Raw genomic sequence first — 23837 nt, forward strand, 5'->3', positions numbered from 1 at the left:
AATTCTTAATCACTTGGTAACAGTACGGGAATTAGATCGACTAACTAACTGTGTGAGACTTATTTTAGGATTTTTTTATATATATTTTTATACAACAACATTTATTATTATCATCATCATCATCATCATCATAACCACTGTAATTATTTCAATTTTTACAATTTTCTCCGTTGTATTAAGTGTAGTGCTCGCGCAAGTGTTATTCCGTGTGTCGCGCATCTTAAAATTGTACGTTAATTTTTCGAAATTTTGAATTGTATCACGTTTTAACTTATACGTCATTGCTTGTATTAATTCAACCCAACTTGCAAACGAATTCACAACTGAAGATGATCGTTGAACGATCGAACCATATCTTGTTTTAATCTTTCAGTTATTTTACTCTTAACCAGTGTTTTAAAACAAGTATTTATGTTTGCATTGATCGACTTTCATTACGATCTGCTGAATGCTTTTTTTCACGGCTTACACTATAGTTTTTATAATACAAAAGTGCCCTCCGTGGGGGGGGGGGGATATTTTCTGGATTACACAATTGTAAAATTATTTTACTAATTTATCGATTTTAAGTTAAAAGAGAGCCACAAGTTTATCAGTTCCAATTATAACTGTCAGGTATTACCCTCTTTAAATTAAGTCTCCACTTCACTTCATTATACAATTTCACAAAAGGAGAACAAAGAATTAGACCGCTTGTGTTTAAATCTTCCATAAAACACCGCAACGGGAAATTTCACCCTGTAGACGTGCAGTAAAAGCAAAAAATATTGAGCCAAACGGTGAGACCCACAAGCAAAAACATTTCAGTTGACATGCTTAATAAAACCTATCGCTTGTTTGACGTTCGCGCTGCTGTCCCTCTTGTAAAACTCAACTCAAAGTGATAGCGACGACAACTACGGCGACGACTATGACGATAAAAGTACTTCGGCACATATCATTAATTAATATAAAATACCTTACCTTTAGTTATGGCAAAGTAGGGTGAGAAAGTTGGTAAACCTGCAGAAAAAGAAGGCAATGTTAAATTTGCAATTGAGTGTCCATTAATTATACGCAAGAATCTCTTGTTATACGGTACTGACGAAAACTTACAAAGATCTAGATTAGGATTAACTAGAGGTTAGAGTTTAACCTATTATTTGGTGCTTTGGTTAGTTCAATAGCCTTTATTACCCGGGAAACCCACGAGACAGCAAGCTGTTAATACAGTCAACTCCAGTTAGCGCAGGCACCGTCGGGACCGCATGTTGTTAGTATAATCAGCACGAGCTAATGCAGACACCCTCCGCACAGCAAATTGTTAAGTAAGAGATAAAAACCGAAAACGGATTGTATATGGACCCACGTTCGAGGTATTTATCAAACTTATTTCATGATATTATTCCTGAAGAGATCTTTAAAAAATGGAAAACACATGTGTCTGTCTTAATATTATAAAAATAGAACCGAATTTTCGGTCCCTGTTTTAACATGATTCAATAATTAAGACCATTTGTTCAAGAGAACAAAGCACTAGCCACATGCACGCTCACACCTTCATCGAATTAAAAAAAAACAATGAAAGTTACAAAATTGTGAGATTTTGTAAAGGTTTTGAGAAACATTTTCTGGCGTCCTCAAGGGAGTTTGCTTTGTATTTTTTGGTTTCTTTGTTCAGTTGTTTTGACCATTTTATGGGCGTGTTCGATTATTCAGTAGGTCGGTCCATGCTTTCATGCTTTCATGTTATCATGGAGTTCATGGACAGCGACGAAGAGCTTTTTCTGGCAGAAAAATTGTTTTTTCACAAGAAGTATAATACCTAATGTTAGCATGGGAAGGACAGACAGATCCACAGAAAACTTCAGGAGACCGTAGAATGATTGCTAGCGTTGACGATAAGAAACTTGAAAAGAGGACGACAACTCGAATACCGCAAATACACGAATAAACACGTCGTGGGCAGTCCGTGTCTGGTCTGAATGGGCGGGGGAACGCAACGATTTGATCCAAATCATTGGAGACAGTAAGACCATTCCCCAAGTCAATCCTGAGAGTTTGAATATCACTGACAAGGACGAACTTAATTATTGGCTGAGCAAATTCTAAGTTTAAATTGGACTAGAGGTCTGGAGCAATTTTATGTCGTCAGAAACAGAAAAGTTGAATTACAGGATTTATCTGTATAAATCCCTCAAACGAGAGATTTATACAGATAAATTCCTAAATAATAGCTTTGAATTCAATTCATCAGCCCCGCTCTTCCCTGCTACGTTATCAAGCCCTCCCCGAAGTTTCAGTTTGTTGACTATTCAAGAGGGTTGTACGTTAAATAAAGGTTGTTGAATAACAAAAGAAAAGGTGTGAATCATGAAATAAATACAGTTAGCAGCTGTTATTGCACACAACCACCGGATCGCAAGTTCTTAATATAGTCAACACCCGTTATTGCAGACACCCTCAGGACAGTAAGGGCCTGTTTACATGGAGGTAGGGGCCCCCAGATAGGTGAGGTAACCGGCTTAGGAGGGGTAACCTACCTGTCCATATAATGTCTCATTTTAATTTGATCACGTTTACATGATAGGTGGGGTTACCCACCAAATGTTACGTCACCTATCTGAGGTCCCCCACCTCCATGTAAACAGACACTAATGTGTAGCTTTCTCAGCGAAAGTCTGTAGTTTTTATACCGAGGTGCGAGAAAAAATGCCTCATATTAGAAAACATTTGCCTTAGACGGGGTAATCTGTATTTACATTGACACAATTTATGACAGTTTGTTGTGCAATCATCATCCTTAACGAAATATTTTTTATTCTAAACGTTGAAAGATGCCGGAACTTAACGTCCGTTTTAACAATTCTTAGAAAAAGAAAACTGTGATGGTTAGAATCCGTAATAAAGGGAGTTTGTTTCAGTCAATCGCCTCTAATTTAATTTTTCACGGGATTTAGCTGTTGTCGGTATTATCAAAATGTCAATAGTCGACGATACTTAGAATAAAGGTGTTTCTGGAGCTTGTTTTAGGGTCATCTACACTAAACCGCATATATGGACATGAAAAATACTTCGGCTTGGCCATGGTATGGACACCTGTTCACAATGGCACGAAGTGTGGCACGGATGATCTACTTTAGAGATCGGCGAGGGGCAGCTTCGCTCCGTTACAGAAATCGCGCCAAACTCACCGTTCTCATATGTGAACAAAAGCCCTATTGGATATGGTTTTCGCGCCGGCGCAAGAGCTATTCGGTAGCGTGTAGACATACTCTTACTAACAGACCTTTTTACCGATACGGCAACCATTTTGAATTAATTCGATTTAAGGAGTATTATAGGATGCCCAGGGGGCATGAGCACATTTCGTTTGTATTTTCGAGCGTTTCTCGGGGCATTTTTTCTTAAAGTTTTCTTGGAATAAGATTGTAATGGGAAAAAAGATCCTTGTGCCGTGTTTTGATGTATATAATGATCGCCCTTTTCCCGAGAAATATACAGTGAAAGACCATATTTCTAATACTAAACTAGAAAGAAGCGATCACTATTACATCCAAACACGGCACTAGGATCTTTTTTCCCATTACAATCTTATTCTAAGAAAAATTTAAGAAAAAATGTCCCGAAAAGCGCTCGAAAATACAAACGAAATGTACTCATGCCCCCTGGGCATCCTATGATACTCCTTAAATCGAATTAATTCAATATGGCCGCCGTTTCGGTAAAAAGGTCTATTGAACTAACTCAATTAAGCTAAAATGTCATACTTGCGGGATCTGTTGCGGAAAATGTTTGTAAACGTATTCTAGCAGTCGCCAAGTCTCTACTGAATGGATAAGAGACAACCTGCGAATCAAAGATGTAAAAATCGTATTGTTCTGCAACTTGTGCTATAGCGATACTCACGCTGGCGTCATCTATTCTTTTCCTCTATTGGTTCTTGTAACAAGAGGTTCTTTTGTTACACTCGTTATTAATTTTAATAATAAAAACAATGTTTGTAAACAGTGATGTCTCCTCACAAGTATAAAATTAATTGGGTTATACATATACTTTGTGGGCTGCAATTTAGAAAAAACAAGGTATTTACAATTCCTCGACACGTTAAAGATCCTCTTACTTATTTATGAAAGGAAACTTGAACAATAATTCAGGCTTGAGCGAGATTAGATTCCATGACCTCTGCCGCGATACCGTTACAGTGCTCTCACCTGTTCCTTTCACTACTCCTTTCACGTGTTAAAAAAATCTTTCTCCCGCAGTTCAAATATAGAAGGTTTGTTACGTCACGTCCGCCATATCCCAAAATAATAAAATGGCGGCCATGTTGGTGTCCCAAACTAATCCTATGGGAGTTAAACCTTTTTCTTAAATGCAAAATCTTTCTTTTGTTGTAAGAAATTTGCATAGCTGTTGCCCACGTGTGCGAAAAGTTTCTATATTTCATATATTCACTCTTTATATCTTTACCTTCTAAAAATATATGTCACATATGTAACCAGGCCTGCCTTGGTAAGACTCTGGGGAATAAAACATGGCTCCCTGAATAGCACGTGTTTGCTGTATGTTACATGGTGTCCAATAGTAGGATTCACAAAACAAAATGGAGCACGATTTCAAGCTTCCCAAATACCTGCGGCTTCAAGGGAACCCTTGAAAACTGGAGAAGGTGGATTCAGCGATTTGAATTGTATTTCGCCGCGAAGGAGATGACCAAGAAACCCGGAGATATGTCCAGAAATGCACGCATTGGCGAAAATGGCAGAAATGGCGCTTAATCGCCAAAATCGCCAAACTGTCAACAAAAATTCAAATGAGATGGCAAAGGGGCCCTTTGCAAAGTGACGATTTCGGCGAAAATGGCGTATTTGGCGAAAATGGCAAAAATGGCGATTAATCGCCAAACACGCCAAACTGTAAACAAAAATTCAAATGAGATGACAAAGGGGCCCTTTGGAAAGTGGCGATATTGGCGAAAATGGCGTATTCGGCGAAAATGGCGGAAATGGCGATTAATCGCCGAAATCGCCAAATTATAAACAAAAATGCAAATGAGATGGCAAAGGGGCCCTTTGGAAAGTGACGATTTTGGCGAAAATGGTGTGCACTAATTCTGTATCTTTTCATCAACCACAGATAAAAAAAAAATATAGAGAGTGCATGTTGGCCTCGTTCTTAAAACGTGTTTTGGCAGAAATGGCAATTACTCGATGAAATACCTAATTTGTCAAGACAAATTGAAATGACATAGCAAAGGGTCCCTTTTGAAATGGCTATTAATTGCCAAATAGTTAACCACATATTAATATAAAAATGTTTCCAATAGTATAATTATATACTAATAATGACAACGCTACTGTAACTTAAGTGTCATTAATCTGTTTTTAATGCTTTTACTTTTAATTGATAACCTCTTGTGATTTGAAATTCGTCCCAGACAAGAGTGTTTGGTCGGGAATTACCACTTATAACCAATTTCTTGCTCAATTCAAATCGAGTTGTATTCGATTATCAGTAAGTGGTAATCTTCGTAATGTTCATGGCAACTTTCTTACTAAAAAATCCAAGATAGATATCCTTAATTTTCCAGGCTTGTAGGCATTGTTTGAATAGCGACAGTTCAACATTATATGTTATGAGGAATCCAGGTTGGTTCTTGGCTACGCATTCAGATAATTAGATGGTCCCTATTGCCTTGTATATCCATCCTGTTTGTTATGATGGCGTTCAATCGTACAAGTATATATAAACGAGCTGGTTCATTGCAGTTTCACAGAACATGAACGTGTAAGGTTTAGTAGTTGTTATATAGACGCGGCGGCCATGTTGAAATAGTCGATTTTGGATAACTACTTTATGTAAGTAGAAACGATTAGTGTCATTCCCAGCCGACTTTGGTGGTCACACTATGTAAGCAAAACGATTAATGTCGTTCACAGGGACACTCAGGCAATTGTTAAAATAGAAGGTAAAAAGGCCGGGTGACGTGTTTCGACGAGCATTAGCATTAGCTATTTAATGGAACACATATTGTACTGAGAATTGGTTTGGTGGTCTCAGCGCAAAAAAACAATACATTTTCTAAATTTCTGGCCCCACCTCATAAAGCAATAATGGGACACATTTTTTAAGAACGAGACAAACATGTACACTCTCTTTTTATATATCTAGTAGATGAAAAGATACAGAATTAGTTTGAATGGGATATGTTTTATGAAAGAGACAAACAAGTTATTACTTTGATCCAATGTTTATGTTCAATAAATGCGGTGAAGTATTGGGCACAAGTGACATTTCGTGCAGGTTTACATAAATTGGAAATAAGCGAATTCACACATTTCAAAATGGCGCATGCAAGCTGCTGGACTTTTCGGCTTTCGTTACTTTTAGGGGACCGTTTCTCTAAAGAGCAAAACAAGTAAGTGCGAGAAGAAAGTGAAGAGTTTAAAACGACGGAAGAAGATAATGTTTATAGTGGAGAACCAAAAAAGAATGAAGGGCACACAATGGTTATCGTGAAAGCATCTTTTAGCCAGGAACCATGCGTTTCGCAATCGCTTTTGATTTAAGGCTGCCTCACAATTTAATGGAACCAATGTGAAGAAAATTGTAACCAGTGAGGATTGTTAAGGTCTACATCGAACCTCAAAAGTTAGAGTGTCCATGGCAAGGAATTATTATGATTTCAAAGACTTGGTAGTTCTCTCCTCGAGTAATTAGTGGACTTGTAAGTCTCTGAAAGGAATGAACCATACAAAAGCAAATGATGCTAGTGTGATATTTTAGCGCATCACATCACTTTTGGTAAGTCAAGCGACATCGAAAGTAAGGAAATGTTTACTTAACCTGTGAAGTACATGGCACAAATACATATTAGCTTAACTGAAACGACTTCCATTTGTTGTTTTCAGATATATTTGATTCAGTTGTATTTGATAAAATAATGTTGTTTGACAGTTAGGTAAAGCTGTTTTGTCCTTTAAGGATTTCATCCCTGATGTGTCCAAAACCATGTTTCCTATCAGGCAACCACTTAAGAGAGGTGTGGATTTCCAGTGGTTACCAGAACATGAACAAACCCTTAATAAGATCAAAGAAATTCTCATTAGCGAGCCAGTCCTAAGTTTCTATGACCCCACCAAAAAGGTGAGCATACAAGCTGATGCCTCATCCACTGGGCTAGGTGCCTGCCTCCTCCAGGACAGTGGCCCAGTGGTCTATGCCTCACGAGCATTAACTCAAACTGAACAGCGTTGGTTCCAAATTGAAAAGGAGTTACCAGCAGTCACATTTGCTGCTGAACATTTTCACCATTGAAATAAAGAGTGAAATAATTGATGGATTGTGATTTTAAGCAGTTGCGCGCGCCTTCTTGCACGCGCTTGAGGGTGAGCGTACACGTTTGCCTGTTTGAATGTAACAACGTATTGTAACAGTTTTAGCCAAACTGAAGAGGTTTCAATAAACAAAACTTGTCTTAAGGCTAAAATAAAGCAGGCTAGTGCGTGAAAGACTATTCGTAAAACTCAGTACAGTTGTTATGAGAATTATTTCCAAGTCTTTCGAGGTTTCAGCAAGAAAAGTTACCCAGAGAGATTCACCATTACATCTAAGGAAGACAAGTTTAAGTAGAAAATAATCATAAGCCACTGGAAACCATAATCCGAAACCCACTCCAGAATGCTTCCCCAGGAATTCAGCTCGTTTCTTCGGTTGCTGAGGTACAAACTCAACCTGCACTATACCCCAGGCACCAAGGTGTGCATCGCTGACATGCTATCCCGGGCACACCCGCCATCCTCACCTCCAGCTGAAGATAACCACATTGAGGAAATGGAGCTGTGAATACACAGTCTGGTTTCCTCCCTTCCAATTAATTTCCAATGACAAAATGAACTTTCTGAAAAAAGCAACAGCTGTAGATGATGCCCTACAGATGGTGAAAACCCTCATCATTAAGGGATGGCCAGCATACAAGAGAGACACCCCCACCTGTACACGACCGTACTGGCCACTATGTGACGAGCTCCACATTATAGAAGGTCTTGTATTTAGAGGTGAATCCCTAGTCATACCGCCCACCGTGCGCCATGAAATGTTGACTAATCTACACGAGAGCCACTTGGGCATAGAGAAATGTAAAGCAAGAGAGCGCTCATCATGTACTAGCCTAGAATGGGGCGAGACATCGAGGAAACAAAATCAAGGTGCTCCATATGTGCCAAATACAAGCCTGCCAATCCCTGCGAGCCACTTATCCCGCATATCATCCTAGAGCGTCCATGGTCAAAACTAGGGATTGACATTTTCACATTCAGGGGAAGAGATTATCTTCTAGTTGTTGATTACTTTTTCAGATATCCAGACGTCTACCAGTTATCCACAAAGACTGCAAGCTGCGTGATCTCACACCTGAATACCTGCTTTGAAACACATGGCAAACCAGACACAGCCATTGCAGACAACATGCCATTTGGGAGCAATGAGTTTGCTTAGTTTGCCGAAGAGGGGGGCTTTGAAGTTGAGACATCAAGTCCTCACCAGGCCCCATCCAATGGGAAATGTGAGAGATCAGTTGGAACAATAAGGCAGCTAACGAAGAAAGCATCAGAAGAAGGACGAGATATGCACTTGGCCCTCTTAGCATACAGACTTACACCAATATCAGGCCTTGAGTACTCTCCAGCACAGTTACTGATGAGCCGAGTGTTAAAAGACAGGCTGTCAACAGCGGCAAGTCTCCTATCTCCAAAGGTTGCAGAGGATTTACACAGGTCTTTGCTAGCCAGACAACAAAGACAAAAGAGATATCATAATCGCGGCACCAAGGCCCTACCCGCGCTCCAAACTGGTGTCCCTGTGACCGTTCAGCGAGGGCGTACATGGCACCCCGCCATTGTTGTAGAGAAGCATGAAGCACCACGCTCTTTCAAAGTCAAGACTGAAGATGGCCAAATCCTCCGACGAAATCGCAATTTTCTCCGCCAGTCCATGGAGACTGAGCCTACCCAACCAGATCAAGTCACATCGCAAGCAACACTAACAGAGGATTAGGTGGCCCACCCAGTGACCCATGCCTCTCAATGTACTTCCCCAGAGAAATTCCCGCTGAGACAACACCCCCTGTGGGACTTTCAGTGGTAACTCCTCAGGCACCCAAAAGGAGGGTTTCGGAAAGACAGAGAAATAAACCATTATGAACACTGACTTTCTAGAACAAAGCTATGGAACTCAAGTATTTTGTGCATTAGAAATGTTATCTGTTATTGTTACCAGTGCCACACGCAAGTTCAGTTCCCTGCATTAGGTTTTTATTTTCCTTGTTTCCAAAAAAAAAAGGAACGAGGGATGTCACATGCGTATGCCTCCCTGAATAGCACGTGTTTGCTGTATGTTGCATATTAGGAACTCACAAATTAACGGTTTGGCTTGATAGCCCAGTGGTGAGAGTACTGCAACGGTACGAATTTCGAGCCATGTCCAGCCCTGGCCATGAAATCCAGAGTTTCTTCACTTCTTACTTAGTTCCACACTTCCCAGAGGTGTGGAAGTGTGGAAAAGTCCGAAAAAGTAAGGATATTGTCTCACTTTCCCCCAGTCATGAACCCTTTGTCATTCTTTACTTAGTTCTACACTTCTCAGAGGTGTGGAAGTGTGGAAAAGTCCGACAAAGTAAGGATATTGTCGCACTTTTCCCCCAGTCATGAACCCTTTGTCATTCTTTACTTAGTTCTACACTTCTCAGAGGTGTGGAAGTGTGGAAAAGTCCGACAAAGTAAGGATATTGTCGCACTTTTCCCCCAGTCATGAACCCTTTGTCATTCTTTACTTAGTTCTACACTTTTCAGAGGTGTGGAAGTGTGGAAAAGTCCGACAAAGTAAGGATATTGTCTCACTTTCCCCCAGTCATGAACCCTTTGTCATTCTTTACTTAGTTCTACACTTCCCAGAGGTGTGGAAGTGTGGAAAAGTCCGACAAAGTAAGGATATTGTCTCACTTTCCCCCAGTCATGAACCCTTTGTCATTCTTTACTTAGTTCTACACTTCCCAGAGGTGTGGAAGTGTGGAAAAGTCTGACAAAGTAAGGATACTGTCGCACTTTTCCCCCTGTTAAGAACCCCTTGTCATTCTTTACTTAGTTCCACACTTCTCAGAGGTCTGGAGGTGTGGAAAAGTCTGACAAAGTAAGGATATTGTCGTACTTTTCCCCCTGTTAAGAACCCCTTGTCATTCTTTACTTAGTTCTACACTTCTCAGAGGTGTGGAACTGTGGAAAAGTTTGACAAAGTCAGGATAATGTCACACTTTTCCCCTGGTCGTACGAAACCACTGTCATTCTTTACTTAGTTCTACACTTCTCAGAGGTCTGGAAGTGTGGAAAAGTCTGACAAAGTAAGGACATTGTCGCACTTTTTCCCCTGTTAAGAACCCCTTGTCATTCTTTACTTAGTTCTACACTTCCCAGAGGTGTGGAAGTGTGGAATAGTGTGACAAACTAAGGATACTGCCGCACTTTTCCCCCAGTCATGAACCCCTTGTCATTCTTTACCTTGTTCCACACTTCTCAGAGGTGTGGAAGTGTGGAATAGTCTGACAAAGTAAGGATATTGTCGCACTTTTCCCCATTTTAAGAACCCCTTGTCATTCTTTACTTAGTTCTACACTTCCCAGAGGTGTGGAAGTGTGGAATAGTGTGACAAACTAAGGATACTGCCGCACTTTTCCCCATTTTAAGAACCCCTTGTCATTCTTTACCTTGTTCCACACTTCTCAGAGGTGTGGAACTGTGGAATAGTCTGACAAAGTAAGGATATTGTCGCACTTTTCCCCATGTTAAGAACCCCACTGTCATTCTTTACCTAGTTCTACACTTCCCAGAGGTATGGAACTGTGGAATAGTCTGACAAAGTAAGGATATTGTCGCACTTTTCCCCCTGTTAAGAACCCTTTGTCATTCTTTACTTAGTTCCACACTTCTCGGAGGTGTGGAAGGGTAGAATAGTCTGACAAGTTGAGTTTAATGTTGCACTTTTCCTGAGTCACGAGAAGCTCAGTGCGCTTTATGAGCACTTGGTTTTATTTCTGTATGGTTTTTTACATGTTTCCTTAAGAACTGTTTTTATTTTGAATAGCAGATATAACCATTGTTTCAATGCCAGCTGTTGAAAGAAACTTAAAGTTAAGAAATCCGATCTCCAACCAAGCTTTCTTCCTTATCAGTACGGGTTCAAATTTGATAATTGTTAGATTACGCCATATATCCACTGTTTCGCAGTTTTTCCTCTTCTCTAAGGTTATGTAAATGCTGAATATAAATTATGAAGAAGAAGCAACACCACCCTCGGAGGCGAGCGGCTCGAGGCCAAGAAACCTCGAAAAAGAATTCACCTAAGGGTGACTCTCTAAAGACGAAGAGAAAGGTGGACCATGCAAATATTTTGGTATTGTCACGTGCAGTAGAGATAACATAAATATTCCCGACCCTATAACACGCACCTAAACAGTGATCCCCCCTTTCCACAGAGAGATCTGCAGGTAGCTACTCTAGGCCGATAAGTCACAATTATTACTTTATACAGAATGCTGTATATTTTTAGACCAATTTAGGTCATGAACCTGATGAAGGAATAGAACAATAACAATTGATTGGAGCATTTATAAACTTTATCAAGTTGATCTTAAAGCGAGGAAGATAGAACGCACATACTCTGCATTCTTTACTGCCTATTTTTAGTGTTGTCACGATCTTAAGAGACCTGACTGTTGTACCCAATTGAAAGCTCCCGGGGTTAAGATTCTTTGTGTATTGTATTTGCGTTATAATGTGACATTCACATTTAAATGATAATATAGAAATTCCTAAAACAAAACGTTTTATACCCAAAGGGTTTGAATTGGGTACGACATTCTAGTCAGCCGAATAGATCCATAGGAAGGAGAAAACCCCAGAGTAAGACGTCTGACATATGGCTCATTAAGATAAAAAATTTCAAACATAAAAATCCATAGATGAGATGACGTTGTTGAGGTTTCCGTTGAAAAATACATAAATAAATAAACGAAGATAAAGGACTGACGGGGACTTCGTGACAGAGAAAACGTAGGCTTGTTTTATGGTCGGGTATTCAAACAGATGGCAGTGAAACAAGGCTAATATCTTCTAGTCATAGAATTGTTGTCTAAACTAGCCTTAAAATAGCATTTAAAAAGATGTAAAACGAGCTGCAGGAATAAAACCAACAAATACTGCCACTGCGCTTTATTCTCTTTTCATACATAGGAGTGTAACTAAGGAAAGAATGTCAAGGGATTCGTGACTGGGGGGAAAGTGCGACAATATCCTGACTCTGTCAGACTATTTCATACTTCCACACCTCTGAGAAGTGTAGAACTAAGTAAAGAATGACAGTGGTTTTGTATGACCAGGGGAAAAGTGTGACATTACCCTGACTTTGTCAGACTTTTCCACACTTCCACACCTCTGAGAAGTGTAGAACTAAGTAAAGAATGACAAGGGGTTCTTAACAGGGGGAAAATTGCGACAATATCCTTACTTTGTCAGACTTTTCCACACTTCCACACCTCTGGGAAGTGCAGAACTAAGTAAAGAATGACAGTGGTTTCATATGACCAGGGGAAAAGTGTGACATTATCCTGACTTTGTCAGACTTTTCCACACTTCCACACCTCTGAGAAGTGTAGAACTAAGTAAAGAATGACAAGGGGTTCTTAACAGGGGGAAAAGTGCGACAATATCCTTACTTTGTCAGACTTTTCCACACTTCTACACCTCTGAGAAGTGTAGAACTAAGTAAAGAATGACAAGGGGTTCTTAACAGGGGGAAAAGTGCGACAATATCCTTACTTTGTCAGACTTTTCCACACTTCCACACCTCTGAGAAGTGTAGAACTAAGTAAAGAATGACAAAGGGTTCATATGACTAGGGGAAAAGTGTGACATTATCCTGACTTTGTCAGACTTTTCTACACTTCCACACCTCTGAGAAGTGTAGAACTAAGTAAAGAATGACAAGGGGTTCTTAACAGGGGGAAAAGTACGACAATATCCTTACTTTGTCAGACTTTTCCACACTTCCACACCTCTGAGAAGTGTGGAACTAAGTAAAGAACGACCTAGGGTTCACGACTGGGGAAAAGTGTGACATTATCCTTTCTTTGTCAGACTTTTCCACACTTCCACACCTCTGGGAAGTGTAGAACTAAGTAAAGAATGACAAAGGGTTCACGACTGGGGGAAAGTGCGACAATATCCTTACTTTGTCAGACTTTTCCACACTTCCACACCTCTGAGAAGTGTGGAACTAAGTAAAGAATGACAAAGGGCTCATGACTGGGGGAAAAGTGCGACAATATCCTTTCTTTGTCGGACTTTTCCACACTTCCATACCTCTGAGAAGTGTGGAACTAAGTAAAGAATGACAAGGGGTTCACGACTGGGGAAAAGTGTGACATTATCCTTTCTTTGTCTGACTTTTCCACACTTCCATACCTCTGAGAAGTGTGGAACTAAGTAGAGAATGACAAAGGGTTCATGACTGGGGGAAAGTGCGACAATATCCTTACTTTGTCAGACTTTTCCACACTTCCACACTTCTGAGAAGTGTGGAACTAAGGATGAAAAAAGAAAGTATGGATCTTGTGGCCAGCACTGGACATTTGTGCGAATTTCTCACTTCTGTTTGTTTTTTGCCATTAAAATGTCATGTTTCTCATACTTCTGTCATCAAAATGATAAAAATGACAATAGTCAAACAAAAATTGCAAATTACTAACTCTGACGTCATCTGTGGGTTGTGCTATTGGCCATTACAGAAAACACCGTAATATTATTACTAGACGTGCTATATTAAGATTTGTTATACTCCTAGACTTTCACTCAACTAAACAGGGACAGCCATTGGCTGATTCTTGGTCACATGGCCTTGACTAAAATCAAATGTATCCCGATCGTGATACATCAAGCAATGTACCCTGTTCGGGATACATTACAGCACGTGAACAAAGCATGGTGGAAAGTGGCGTGACAGAAGGCGGGAAAAACACTGTCAGTTTTCTTTTTCGTAAATGAACTCAACAACACAAACATGAAGCCTCAAACTAAAAGCAACGATTTTCAAAGTTATCCCAGGAGAGAAACAGCAGTTAGTCGGGATGAAAAAAAAATGTAAATTTAAATTTGTAAATTGTAATTTGTTTACCCACGGATCACTAAGGAGTTCATAAGAACTCGTTGAAACGTGCCCGTGCGTTCCAGATCGAATTGGAATTTGAAAGTGTTGGTTTTTAAGGAGAGGGGAAAACCGGAGTACCCGGAGAAAAACCTCTCGGAGCAAGGGAGAGAACCAACAACAAACTCAACCCACATATGGCGTCGACGCCAGGATTCGAACCCGCGCCACATTGGTGGGAGGCGAGCGCTCTCACCACTGCGCCACCCTTGCTCCCCAAAAAAAGATGCAGATAATATAAGGAAAGGTACATTGTAAACCATTTATTTAGTGGTTTCGACAATTAAATTTGTGTTCTTATAAGTACCGAGTCGACTGTTTTGATTCGCTCCGCTAAAGCGTATTCTTTTGTTGCTGTTGAAGAATGTTGAAGTGAAAGTTTAGAAATATAACAAAACACTTAATGTCAGGTCCCTCGGGAAACCAGTTAGTTTTGTTTTCCCTCGAGTCCTGTTGTTTCCCAAGACGAAGTCGAGGGAAACTTCAGGACTCGAGAGAAAACAAAACTAACAGTTTCCCTCGGAATCTGACATAAAGGGTATACTGTAGCCGATCTACAAAAATACCATAGACATAAGCAAGCAACCTAAGCTTCGAAAAAATTCAAACATACTGTAGAGACGAGATTCGTCGGTTGTGTGGATGAATACCGTGGCGGCTTATATTCTAACAACCAGTGCGTTCTGTTCTGAAAACGATAAAGCAAACAAACATATTAATTTCTATAACTAGTGGTTGGCCTGTTTCACAGTTGGGACCTTAGTACCCTAGCCTTCGAGTGAATGTGAGGCTGACGTTTACCTTGTTTTGATACAAAACTTCCTTTGTCAGTTTTCTTACGGAAATTATGCTTGAAAAAAAAAACACGTTAGCATAAGAAAAACATCATTGACATAAGAAAGTAGAAAGGGTTGTAACATCGTTTCTATCTAAAACTGTAAAATTGGTTACAAACAGTTTACAGTCGTACGAAAACAAATTGAACCAATTTGCGCGCGCCACAATGTACGATTCTTAACACATTAGAATGACGCAATAAGAGTTTAACGATTTGAAAGTAAGTAATAATGACACCGCTGGACATTCTTGCTAAAAATCATCCTGACAAACTAAATCCAGATTTCAACGCCTAAATAGCGACAAGATGCCCAAAGATTAGTAAATGCACCACACGACTCCTCCACGTAGACGGTTTATTTGCTTTAATTTGCTTGAAAAGTAATATCTCAGTTTACATCATAGAACAGTAGGTTATTTTCTCGTAAAAATGACCTCCTGTTCCACCTCAGCGCCCTACTTTTTCTTTTATTAATGAGTCCCTAAGGGTCAGTGACACAGAAAGGGGAGGGCCGCAGAAAATATTCGCATGCCGAGGAGAGGGGCATGGGCAACTGAGGGTAACCATGATTACTCCTCCCCCCACCCCTGCAAGGCTTGTGAAGCTAAAGAAGGAAGAACACAGATTCTCCATTTATCTATTTATTTTGTTATTTAATTATATTGTATTAATCACTATAATTTGGCAAAATTTGGGTGGCAGGGAAGGCAGAGCCTATGCCCCCTAGGGTAGCGGTGTCCCTAGGAGGACCCCCTAGAGTAGCGGTGTCTCTAGAGGCAACCCTACATTGGAGTGTAACATAGGGTGGACCAGAAGAGGGGTGCCCTTCTGGAAGGAGAATAGGTCAGATGGTGAGTTGTGCCATCTTGGAGTAAGCAATCCGGACCTGTTGCCAAGGAGGGCTATCCCACATACTGTGGGGTAAAGTGCAGCCCAGGGTGCACTTCCCTGTCACCAATAAGTAAGCCTAAGAATTGTAAAATGTAGAAACACCTAGGATGTAGTTTTGATATCGAGCTATTTTTTATATATATATATATAAAAAAGAAAGTGGCAACGTAACGAGTAGTGTAATGTAACGAACTCTGAGATAAAATAACCAAACTTAAAGAGAATACAATGAAATAGTATATCGTAAACATTAGCAGGACAAAGCGCAGCCATAACAATTAGAGAAGACAAAGCTTCCAGTTGGGTGGGAGGGTGGGAAAAATACAATCTTAAAGAGTGCGAGTAGACACTTGCTTGAAGAACAAAGCTGAAATGTGGCCGACTAATGGTATGAGGGGTTTACATAAGGCGAGACAGGTGAGAATCATGTGATATTGTGGAAAATTACTGGAAGCTTTGGCAACCACTTTAACATTGTAAAAGTAAAAGTACTTTGAGCTGAACAATGAGCTATTGACTACTGCACAAGCCTTGACTGCAAGGGTGAGGAGAGTAGAGTACACTAGGGACAAGTGTGGAAAGAACTAGTACTCCCTTAGGGCTCATTAACCCCAGTTAAGAGCTTAAACTTATAATTGAAAATCATAACGTGTTCACAACAACGGAGAGGTGCAATAATTATTAGTAACCTGAGTGCACGTTTCGAATCAGAGAAAAACCTTTGCTTACTAACCTTTGGTATAAGTACACAATCCAAATGGTGGCCCTCATCAACATCGCCTCTCAGGAATTTGTAAAATAGTGAATAATGTGTCCAATTGTGTTCTAAAGAATTAAGATTTCCATCAGTTAAATATTTGTAAATGATATTATTGCTGCCGCGCAAGCGAGCCTCAAGCGAGCGAGCAAGGCAGCAGACCTATTCCGTACAGGGACAAAAATTTTTGGTTTCTACCCACGATGCTTCTGAATTTTTGCACCGTATTTTTACCACAGTTCCTTGCAAGCCGATTGCCTTTATAAAATATAAAACGGCAAACTGGTCATTACAGCGAGGCGATGAATAAGTGAACAAAAGAAAAAAACAAAAAAATATATTTAAACAACTTTGCCCGATATTTCGGTTTGAAACACAGACCTTCTTCAAGGGGTAAAAGAAAAATGAAGATAAAACTGAAAGTTCGTTACAAATAGGGTTTGAAAAATATATAAAATTAAAGTAGATTGTGATTAGTATGGGTGACTAAGCTGTATCGTATATCAAGGAACTTCGTCACGTCTATTTATTCCTAGAGGAGAACTTAACTTCTGGGCCGGGTTGTCCAAAGCTGGGTTAAGTTAACCCAAGTTTGAAATTTGAATTCAGTTTAATTTAGTTCTCTTTGTCTACAATTTGGTGAGAGGAGTATCTAAATAGAACAGAGAAAATTAACGAAAAAATGCTTTCGAACAAAAGAAAGAGAAACCGGCATCAAATTTAACCCCAGGTTGGCGCTAATCGGCTGATCGAACAACTGAGCCCTGGTTAAGTTACTAACTGGGGTTAGATAACATCTGGTTGTCACCAGTTACACCCAAGTATCAATGGCCATAACTAAGCATGCGCAGTTCATTACCTTTGATGGTACTCTCCTCGAAGGGCATCCACGATACATTGTAACGATAATTGGCTTGGAAGTCAACATGCAGAATTTTAGTACGAACAGGCCAACCAACATTTTTAGTGTAAGTAGAAACACCGTGGCATGCTGGAATCCAAAATAAAATGAAATCTTTAACTGCATTTTTCGTCGTTGTTTTTCTTTTGATACCCTTGCTTTATCCGTTTATATCAATGAATGACGATCAGGGGAGGGGGGGAGCTACTTCCGACACATTCTCTTAAATGAAATCCAAACGATGCTCTCACAACTTGCAAAGCAGTCAGCAAGGGTCTTGCCAGCGGACTTGTGTACTGATCATGCGCATTACGTCAAAAATCATAGATCAACGGTTTTGAGAAGGAACAAAAACATGACGGTCCAAGGCCGGACTGTTTCTCACTATTACATTTTGGCAATTCGCAAATTTATTGATTTTATGTCGCTTTTCAGACATAGTGTGTGGTTTTCTTTTTCTGTTAAACAATTTCCCTCTGCAGAGTTTGGAATCTGATTTGCAACATATAGCTGCGTATACCTGATAAGAACAGCCGAAGAGTTGAGCTATCGAGCAGTGTTTGGCTGCAAACCTTATAGGAAAGTTAAGGTCTCTTCAAGGAACAGAGCTTTCAGTAGTAGTTGTGATTTGTTTATAACGATCGCATTGAATTTTAACGTTGAATTCAAGGAGTTGACTAATCGTAATAAACGAAGTGAAACGTTGTGAAGAGTTATGTTTGTTCAGGTATGTATGATATGTACGGCTGTGAGCTCATATTTATAAGGCTCTCTTGAATATACTCACTTCCGAAAAATTTGACACTCTCTCCAGTAATTTTTATCAGCATCATAACTTCTTTTATCTTCTGATGTCCTCGCCCGGCAAAAACGATGTAACCTATAAGATCTATAAACCGATCGAGCGCGTAGTTGTTGGTTAAGATTTAACACGGTTGCGTTTTAGTTTCCCCTGCAATTTCAGTACCAAAAGACAAATACGATATGCAAGAAAAACAGAGATGCATGATATTTTTTTTATCATTTCCTCTACCGGTTGGTTTCTCGCTTCTATATAAAAATATTAGCCTGAATATTTACTGTGGGAAAAATACTGCAATTATCCGCTGACCACCACGCAGAGTGACCGCTGCTTTGCAAGTTGTGAAAACATGGTTTCTCCGTCCCAGACCTCGTCTCTTCCACCTCGACCGCGCCCTCGCCCCCGCCCCCGCCCCCGTGATGACGATAAATTCCCACTAAACCTTACCACCAACACGCAGGATTTGGACTAAGAAAGCCTTTATTAATGACTGAAAAAAACTAAACAAAAAACCTATGAAAATAAAGGGAAGCATAACACTCCGAACATATTACTTCGTCGGGATGCATTGATTTACTGAGTTAATCAGACTGCTATGTTCTACGTATTCGCCTTGTGTGCATATGATGGTATCCTTACTAAGTCTCCTTACTAATTTATCAGGGTCTGCCGGGATAGGGGACCCTGATCCCGCAGTCCGCCTCCTTTTGCACGACAATTCCGCATCCCGAACTTCTGTCATCTCTACCCCGAATACCCTCTTCTTTCCCGTGCCAAGATTTAAGGTGGCTGAACACAGTTTTGGTAGTTTGTGAGTACATGTTATTTGCCACATCATGGCTATACAAAGGTTGCAGCTCACAAACTGAAACTTGGCAAATGAAAAATATACTGATGAAAGATTTTGATTGACAGGTAAAATGTGACGTTTTCTTAGTTTCCATGGCAACATGAACGATTGAATACAGCCTTAAAATTTCAGTTTTGCTCAGTTTACATAAAATTCTCCCATTAGATTTCCTATAAACTTGCACACAGCCTACTATAATAGTTAATCATAACCATTTGAAACTTGTTTGACCAAATTTTAAATGACGGGTTTTTAGATAATCAGTAATATAATCGTACTGTAATTATTAAATGCGCAAAAAAAAATCGACTGTTCAACTTCCATTTTAAAGTTCTCATTATTTAAAATACGATAAAAGTAAAAATTGTGCCAGATATTACAAAATTTTAATGAGTAGATTTTGAGAAATCGTCTTCTGTGTACATTGCTTTCTACGCCGCAATGTTTGTTTGCCTAATTTAAAACACGCGCCGTCACGAGAGTTACCGCTGGCCGCCCGCAAAACTGTGTTCAGCCACCTTAAGTGAATCCCGCTCTCCGAGTAACGGTTAAATTGCGTATCACGTCAAGAAATTTTGCGTTTTCCCTAGTCCCGCACTGTATTTTGGTCAAGTACCGGCCGGATCCTATATGGCTAAAAAAAGTATACTTTTTACGCTCATGCTGTACATTAACAATTTACCCGCCTTGAGTAATTTTACTTGCCGACAATTATGATGTGTAGACTTATCGATGGCCCAAGAGGTAACGATAGTAGCGAAATCTGGTTCCAAAAATAGAAACTGTGCAAGTCTTCCTAAGCCTAGTCTCCTACGCAGCCGATTTTAGTGTAGTCACGCAACGCTCCTGGGAAGCCTGGTGGCAACCCAAGGAGACTAGCCCTAGGACATATCCTGGCTCATGATCTGGACAAGCATCAAGGTAATGCTGAAGCTGCTATTTTGAAAAAAAGACGTACATATGTGCATCACGTAAAAAATGACACTAAAGGTAGAAGTAAGAATAATTAATTTCTTATTAAATTGTAGAATTTGGAATCATGTTCCGTGCCCTTCATCTCTGAAATGTATGTTATATTCGACATACACTGACGAAGCGCGCGAGCCTCACACGCTTGTTTGACTGCTCGCGTGTACTTGAATACGCAAAAAAACGGACTGTTTTGCAGTCCAAAACGTTTCCGACTTTACTTACTTTGTACGGTCCCGGCTTCTGCACGACGTTTCCTTCTTAATCTCACTGACACACGCGGGTTTTCTCCTTCTAGCGAAACTACAATGAATAAGAAATAAATTAGACAATTGGGCTTTTAGTATACGTTTACATATAGGGTTATAAGATCGTCAATTTCCGGTACTAACCGGGTACATCTCCACATTACCCCCCTGGAGAGAGGTTGTTTTAGACCCTTGTTACAATCCACAATTTCAGTTCAATCGAAGGCGGAGGGAACTCCCAGTTACGTGCTCAATGATGCAACTAATTTCAGCTGTTAAAGGATCATTATGTTATAAAAGTCTTAGCTATCAGCATTTAAGAGGCAAAATGATAAACTGATTATGGAAAAAAGGTCTTCCGTACCCCTAGGAGCCTTGCCTTCCTCACATTGCTTGATACATTCATACAAGGAATTTGTCTGTTTAGAAAACAAAGGCACTCTTCATCTGATCAGACAATAAAATAACAAGATTGTTTAAACCTCAGCTATACATAATCCATTCTTTTCACACATAAACCATGGTAGCGTGTTGGGAGCGTTCAACAAACGCTGTGAAACACTCATAAAGCACCCACAAAAACTCAGAATAAAAACGAAGATTAGTCTCTTTTCCGCATGCAACAAAAAGGAAATAGGAGACGTCTGCACGCAGGCTATTTTTTATCATTATTATTATTTTCACTTTTCTATGATTTTAATTTAGAAAAATGATATTGGCCGTGTTCACCCTACACTCCACTCTGAAACTCTCTAAAGACTAGAGAAGATTTCCAAGTTACAGATCGCACGCCTTCTGTTACAATCCACGGGTACAATTCACTTCCTAATCCTTCAAAACGCTAGTTCTTCCAATTTTGCATTTAAAGGAGCACGCTCCCGCTTTAAAAGATTTTCAGCCATAGTCAGTAACTTTAGCCTCGATGGTTGGGCGGCTGGAAAACGTGGCCGTCCACCATTCCGACATATGCTGATCGATGGAGCCAGAAGCGGAGGAGCCCAGTCACCAGGCTGATTTAGCAACAGAACATGGACGTCGTTTGACGACGGGAAAGCGTGCGGAAAGGACTAAACTAGATTTCCCGCGCCCAATTTGCCGCTCTGAACTGGCAGGGCAGTCTGAGGTCTCAACCTTTTCTCCATACCAAGGAGCGGTTAGCTAATGAGCTTCAGCTTCCTTCAGTAACACCTTATCAATTTTTTATGACACTTCCGGGAAAGGAAGGGGGTGGGGGGAAGGGATGCTTTCTAAACGAAACAAAATATCTCTACCCTATAGTCCTCTAGATCTGCCACTGATCATGAAAATTTGGATAGCTGAAGCAACGCCTTAGCACACTGCCACATTCTAGATGTACCTATCATGTAAATATATGTTACATTTCATTTTCATTTTTTTTCTTGCTTTTCAAAGTTTACAGAATATTTCGCAATTTTCGTTATCACGAGTCCTATTTTTCTGATATACTTGCGTGAACATCTCAATATTATGTCTCGGCGACCTGCAATAATCAAAACCCCACGCCACAATCTTGCAGCAAGACAATCCCGACACGTGTTTAATTGAAATACTGGCTTCATATCCGTCTTTGCCACTTGGCTTCAATGCGTGTTGAACGCTGGCGACGGCACGATCATCCAACAATTTAACCAGCACGTAATCCCGAAAGGTCACATACCAAAATAAAAATAAAAATATTTCTTAGAAAACTTAAATTCAAAAGAATTTTCGATCATTACCAAAGCGCCTCAAAATTTCTAAATACAGTAATACTACTCTTTATGTATAGCAACACATGCGTATCAAAAGACATCAACTGTAAACAGAATAAATTAGAAGGAAAAAATCTAATCCCCTAACGGAAAGCATGACCCATGATGTCAAAAAAACATCTGGCATGGAACTCGTGAAATAAAATGACGGAAATTAAAAGCAAATTCGTTTATTTTCACACATTATCAAACACTCTAATTGAAATTTGTTAACTATGGAGTAATCGGCAGTACCTAACAACAGAAGTGACAGAATACTCCCCGACAAGTCTGTGGCAATTCTCAAATGTGCGCATTAACCAATGGCTGCCATAGCAGCGTCACACATCTACAAGTTTGCTCAATGCAGTGGTTTCATGGGCAAAGTGAGATGAAAAAGGTACTGAAAACTGTCAATAAGCGTATGGGGGATATTCGCATATTAATATATTCACGACAATACTAAACAATGTTCACCCATATGAACAGGATGTCGGTCCGTCGATCCCCGCAGAAGCGGATGCTTGGGTGTTGCTTCACCAATTCTGTGTACCGCATAGCAATGGCCTTTCTTATGTTGCTCAGCTCAAATTCGCTCTCAAAATTTCATAATTACTGCACACATACCTTTCGCTTCTGCTGATGTCGGGTATCCCAAAGACAAGGGCGCAGACACGATATATTTCCCCGCAACGACGAATGGCGTCGACCCTCAGAATGGTCGTCTGCAGGAGTTCTACATTCAGCCATTAGAGGGTAAATGATAACCACAACAAGCAATCTGACTAACGTTTGATAATTAGCCATGTTAAGGCAGCTTTTTCATCTCTGCGTTCCGTTCCAAACAACGAATGTTGAAATGTTGCTGGTAGTCCCCTTCAGCGTACTATATAGCACATGACAGCAACTCCGGAAGAATTGAAACAAACATTTGATAATCCGTCACGTGCTCAAGCGAGTTGATGCCAAGCGGCTGCCATGCCATGACGCGCCAGTGGCGTCAATAGTCCTTTCCATTCTTGATAACAACTTGATGGGATCAGGGATGGGGCCAGAAAAACATTTTTCTGCGTATTTCTTAGTCACTTTTCAGCTGTCACTGTTTACCCTGTACTGATCAACTGAAGCCTTTTCTTTCACCAGTTCACTTTTGGTTTTTCATTCTTCCTTCAGTAGAGTGCAACAGTCATGACACCAATTAGATAGTTTCAGTTCTTTCAGTGCTGGCAAAACCACTGAAAACAAACAATCTTCCTGAACATTGCGAAATCTTATAGTAGCTCTCTATAACAGCACGATTACGGGGGAAGGGATTTTTTGGGGGCAGCCAGCATCGGTATTCAAAGGGTCAACCACAGCAAGGAAAGCGTTTCGGCAAAATTCCAAGCTAGAGTTTCTCATCCATTATTTAGTTACCAGCCAGCAAATTCTTAGCCTGAAAAGCGGATCCGTTAGGTACTCCTGCAATCATCAATCATCAATCAATTTTGTTGGCAAATACTTATTAAGACGTAGAAAAATGCTACGGTTTTGATCTCCCGCTTTAGTACCACTGAGATTTCAAAGTTTCACAGTAAGACTAGTCACTAGGGCTAAGT

General features: G+C 40.1%; 1 protein-coding gene across 1 annotated transcript in view; it reads right to left on the minus strand.

Moving 5' to 3' along the window:
* The window catches only part of LOC140942408 (uncharacterized), a 30870-nt gene extending 7350 nt beyond the window's left edge, over positions 1-23520 (minus strand). Inside the window, exons 1-8 of the mRNA XM_073391378.1 lie at positions 22867-23520; positions 20853-20907; positions 20466-20543; positions 17578-17709; positions 16695-16786; positions 14846-14920; positions 3750-3828; positions 964-1002 (exon numbers count right to left, since the gene is read on the minus strand). Of these exons, the coding sequence (XP_073247479.1) occupies positions 964-1002; positions 3750-3828; positions 14846-14920; positions 16695-16786; positions 17578-17709; positions 20466-20543; positions 20853-20907; positions 22867-23046 (730 nt within the window). The 5' untranslated portion in view covers positions 23047-23520. The remainder of the gene's footprint in view (positions 1-963; positions 1003-3749; positions 3829-14845; positions 14921-16694; positions 16787-17577; positions 17710-20465; positions 20544-20852; positions 20908-22866) is intronic.
* Positions 23521-23837: the final 317 nt, after the last annotated feature.

The sequence above is a fragment of the Porites lutea genome, chromosome 6 (assembly GCF_958299795.1).
Source record: "Porites lutea chromosome 6, jaPorLute2.1, whole genome shotgun sequence".
Lineage (NCBI taxonomy): Eukaryota > Metazoa > Cnidaria > Anthozoa > Scleractinia > Poritidae > Porites > Porites lutea.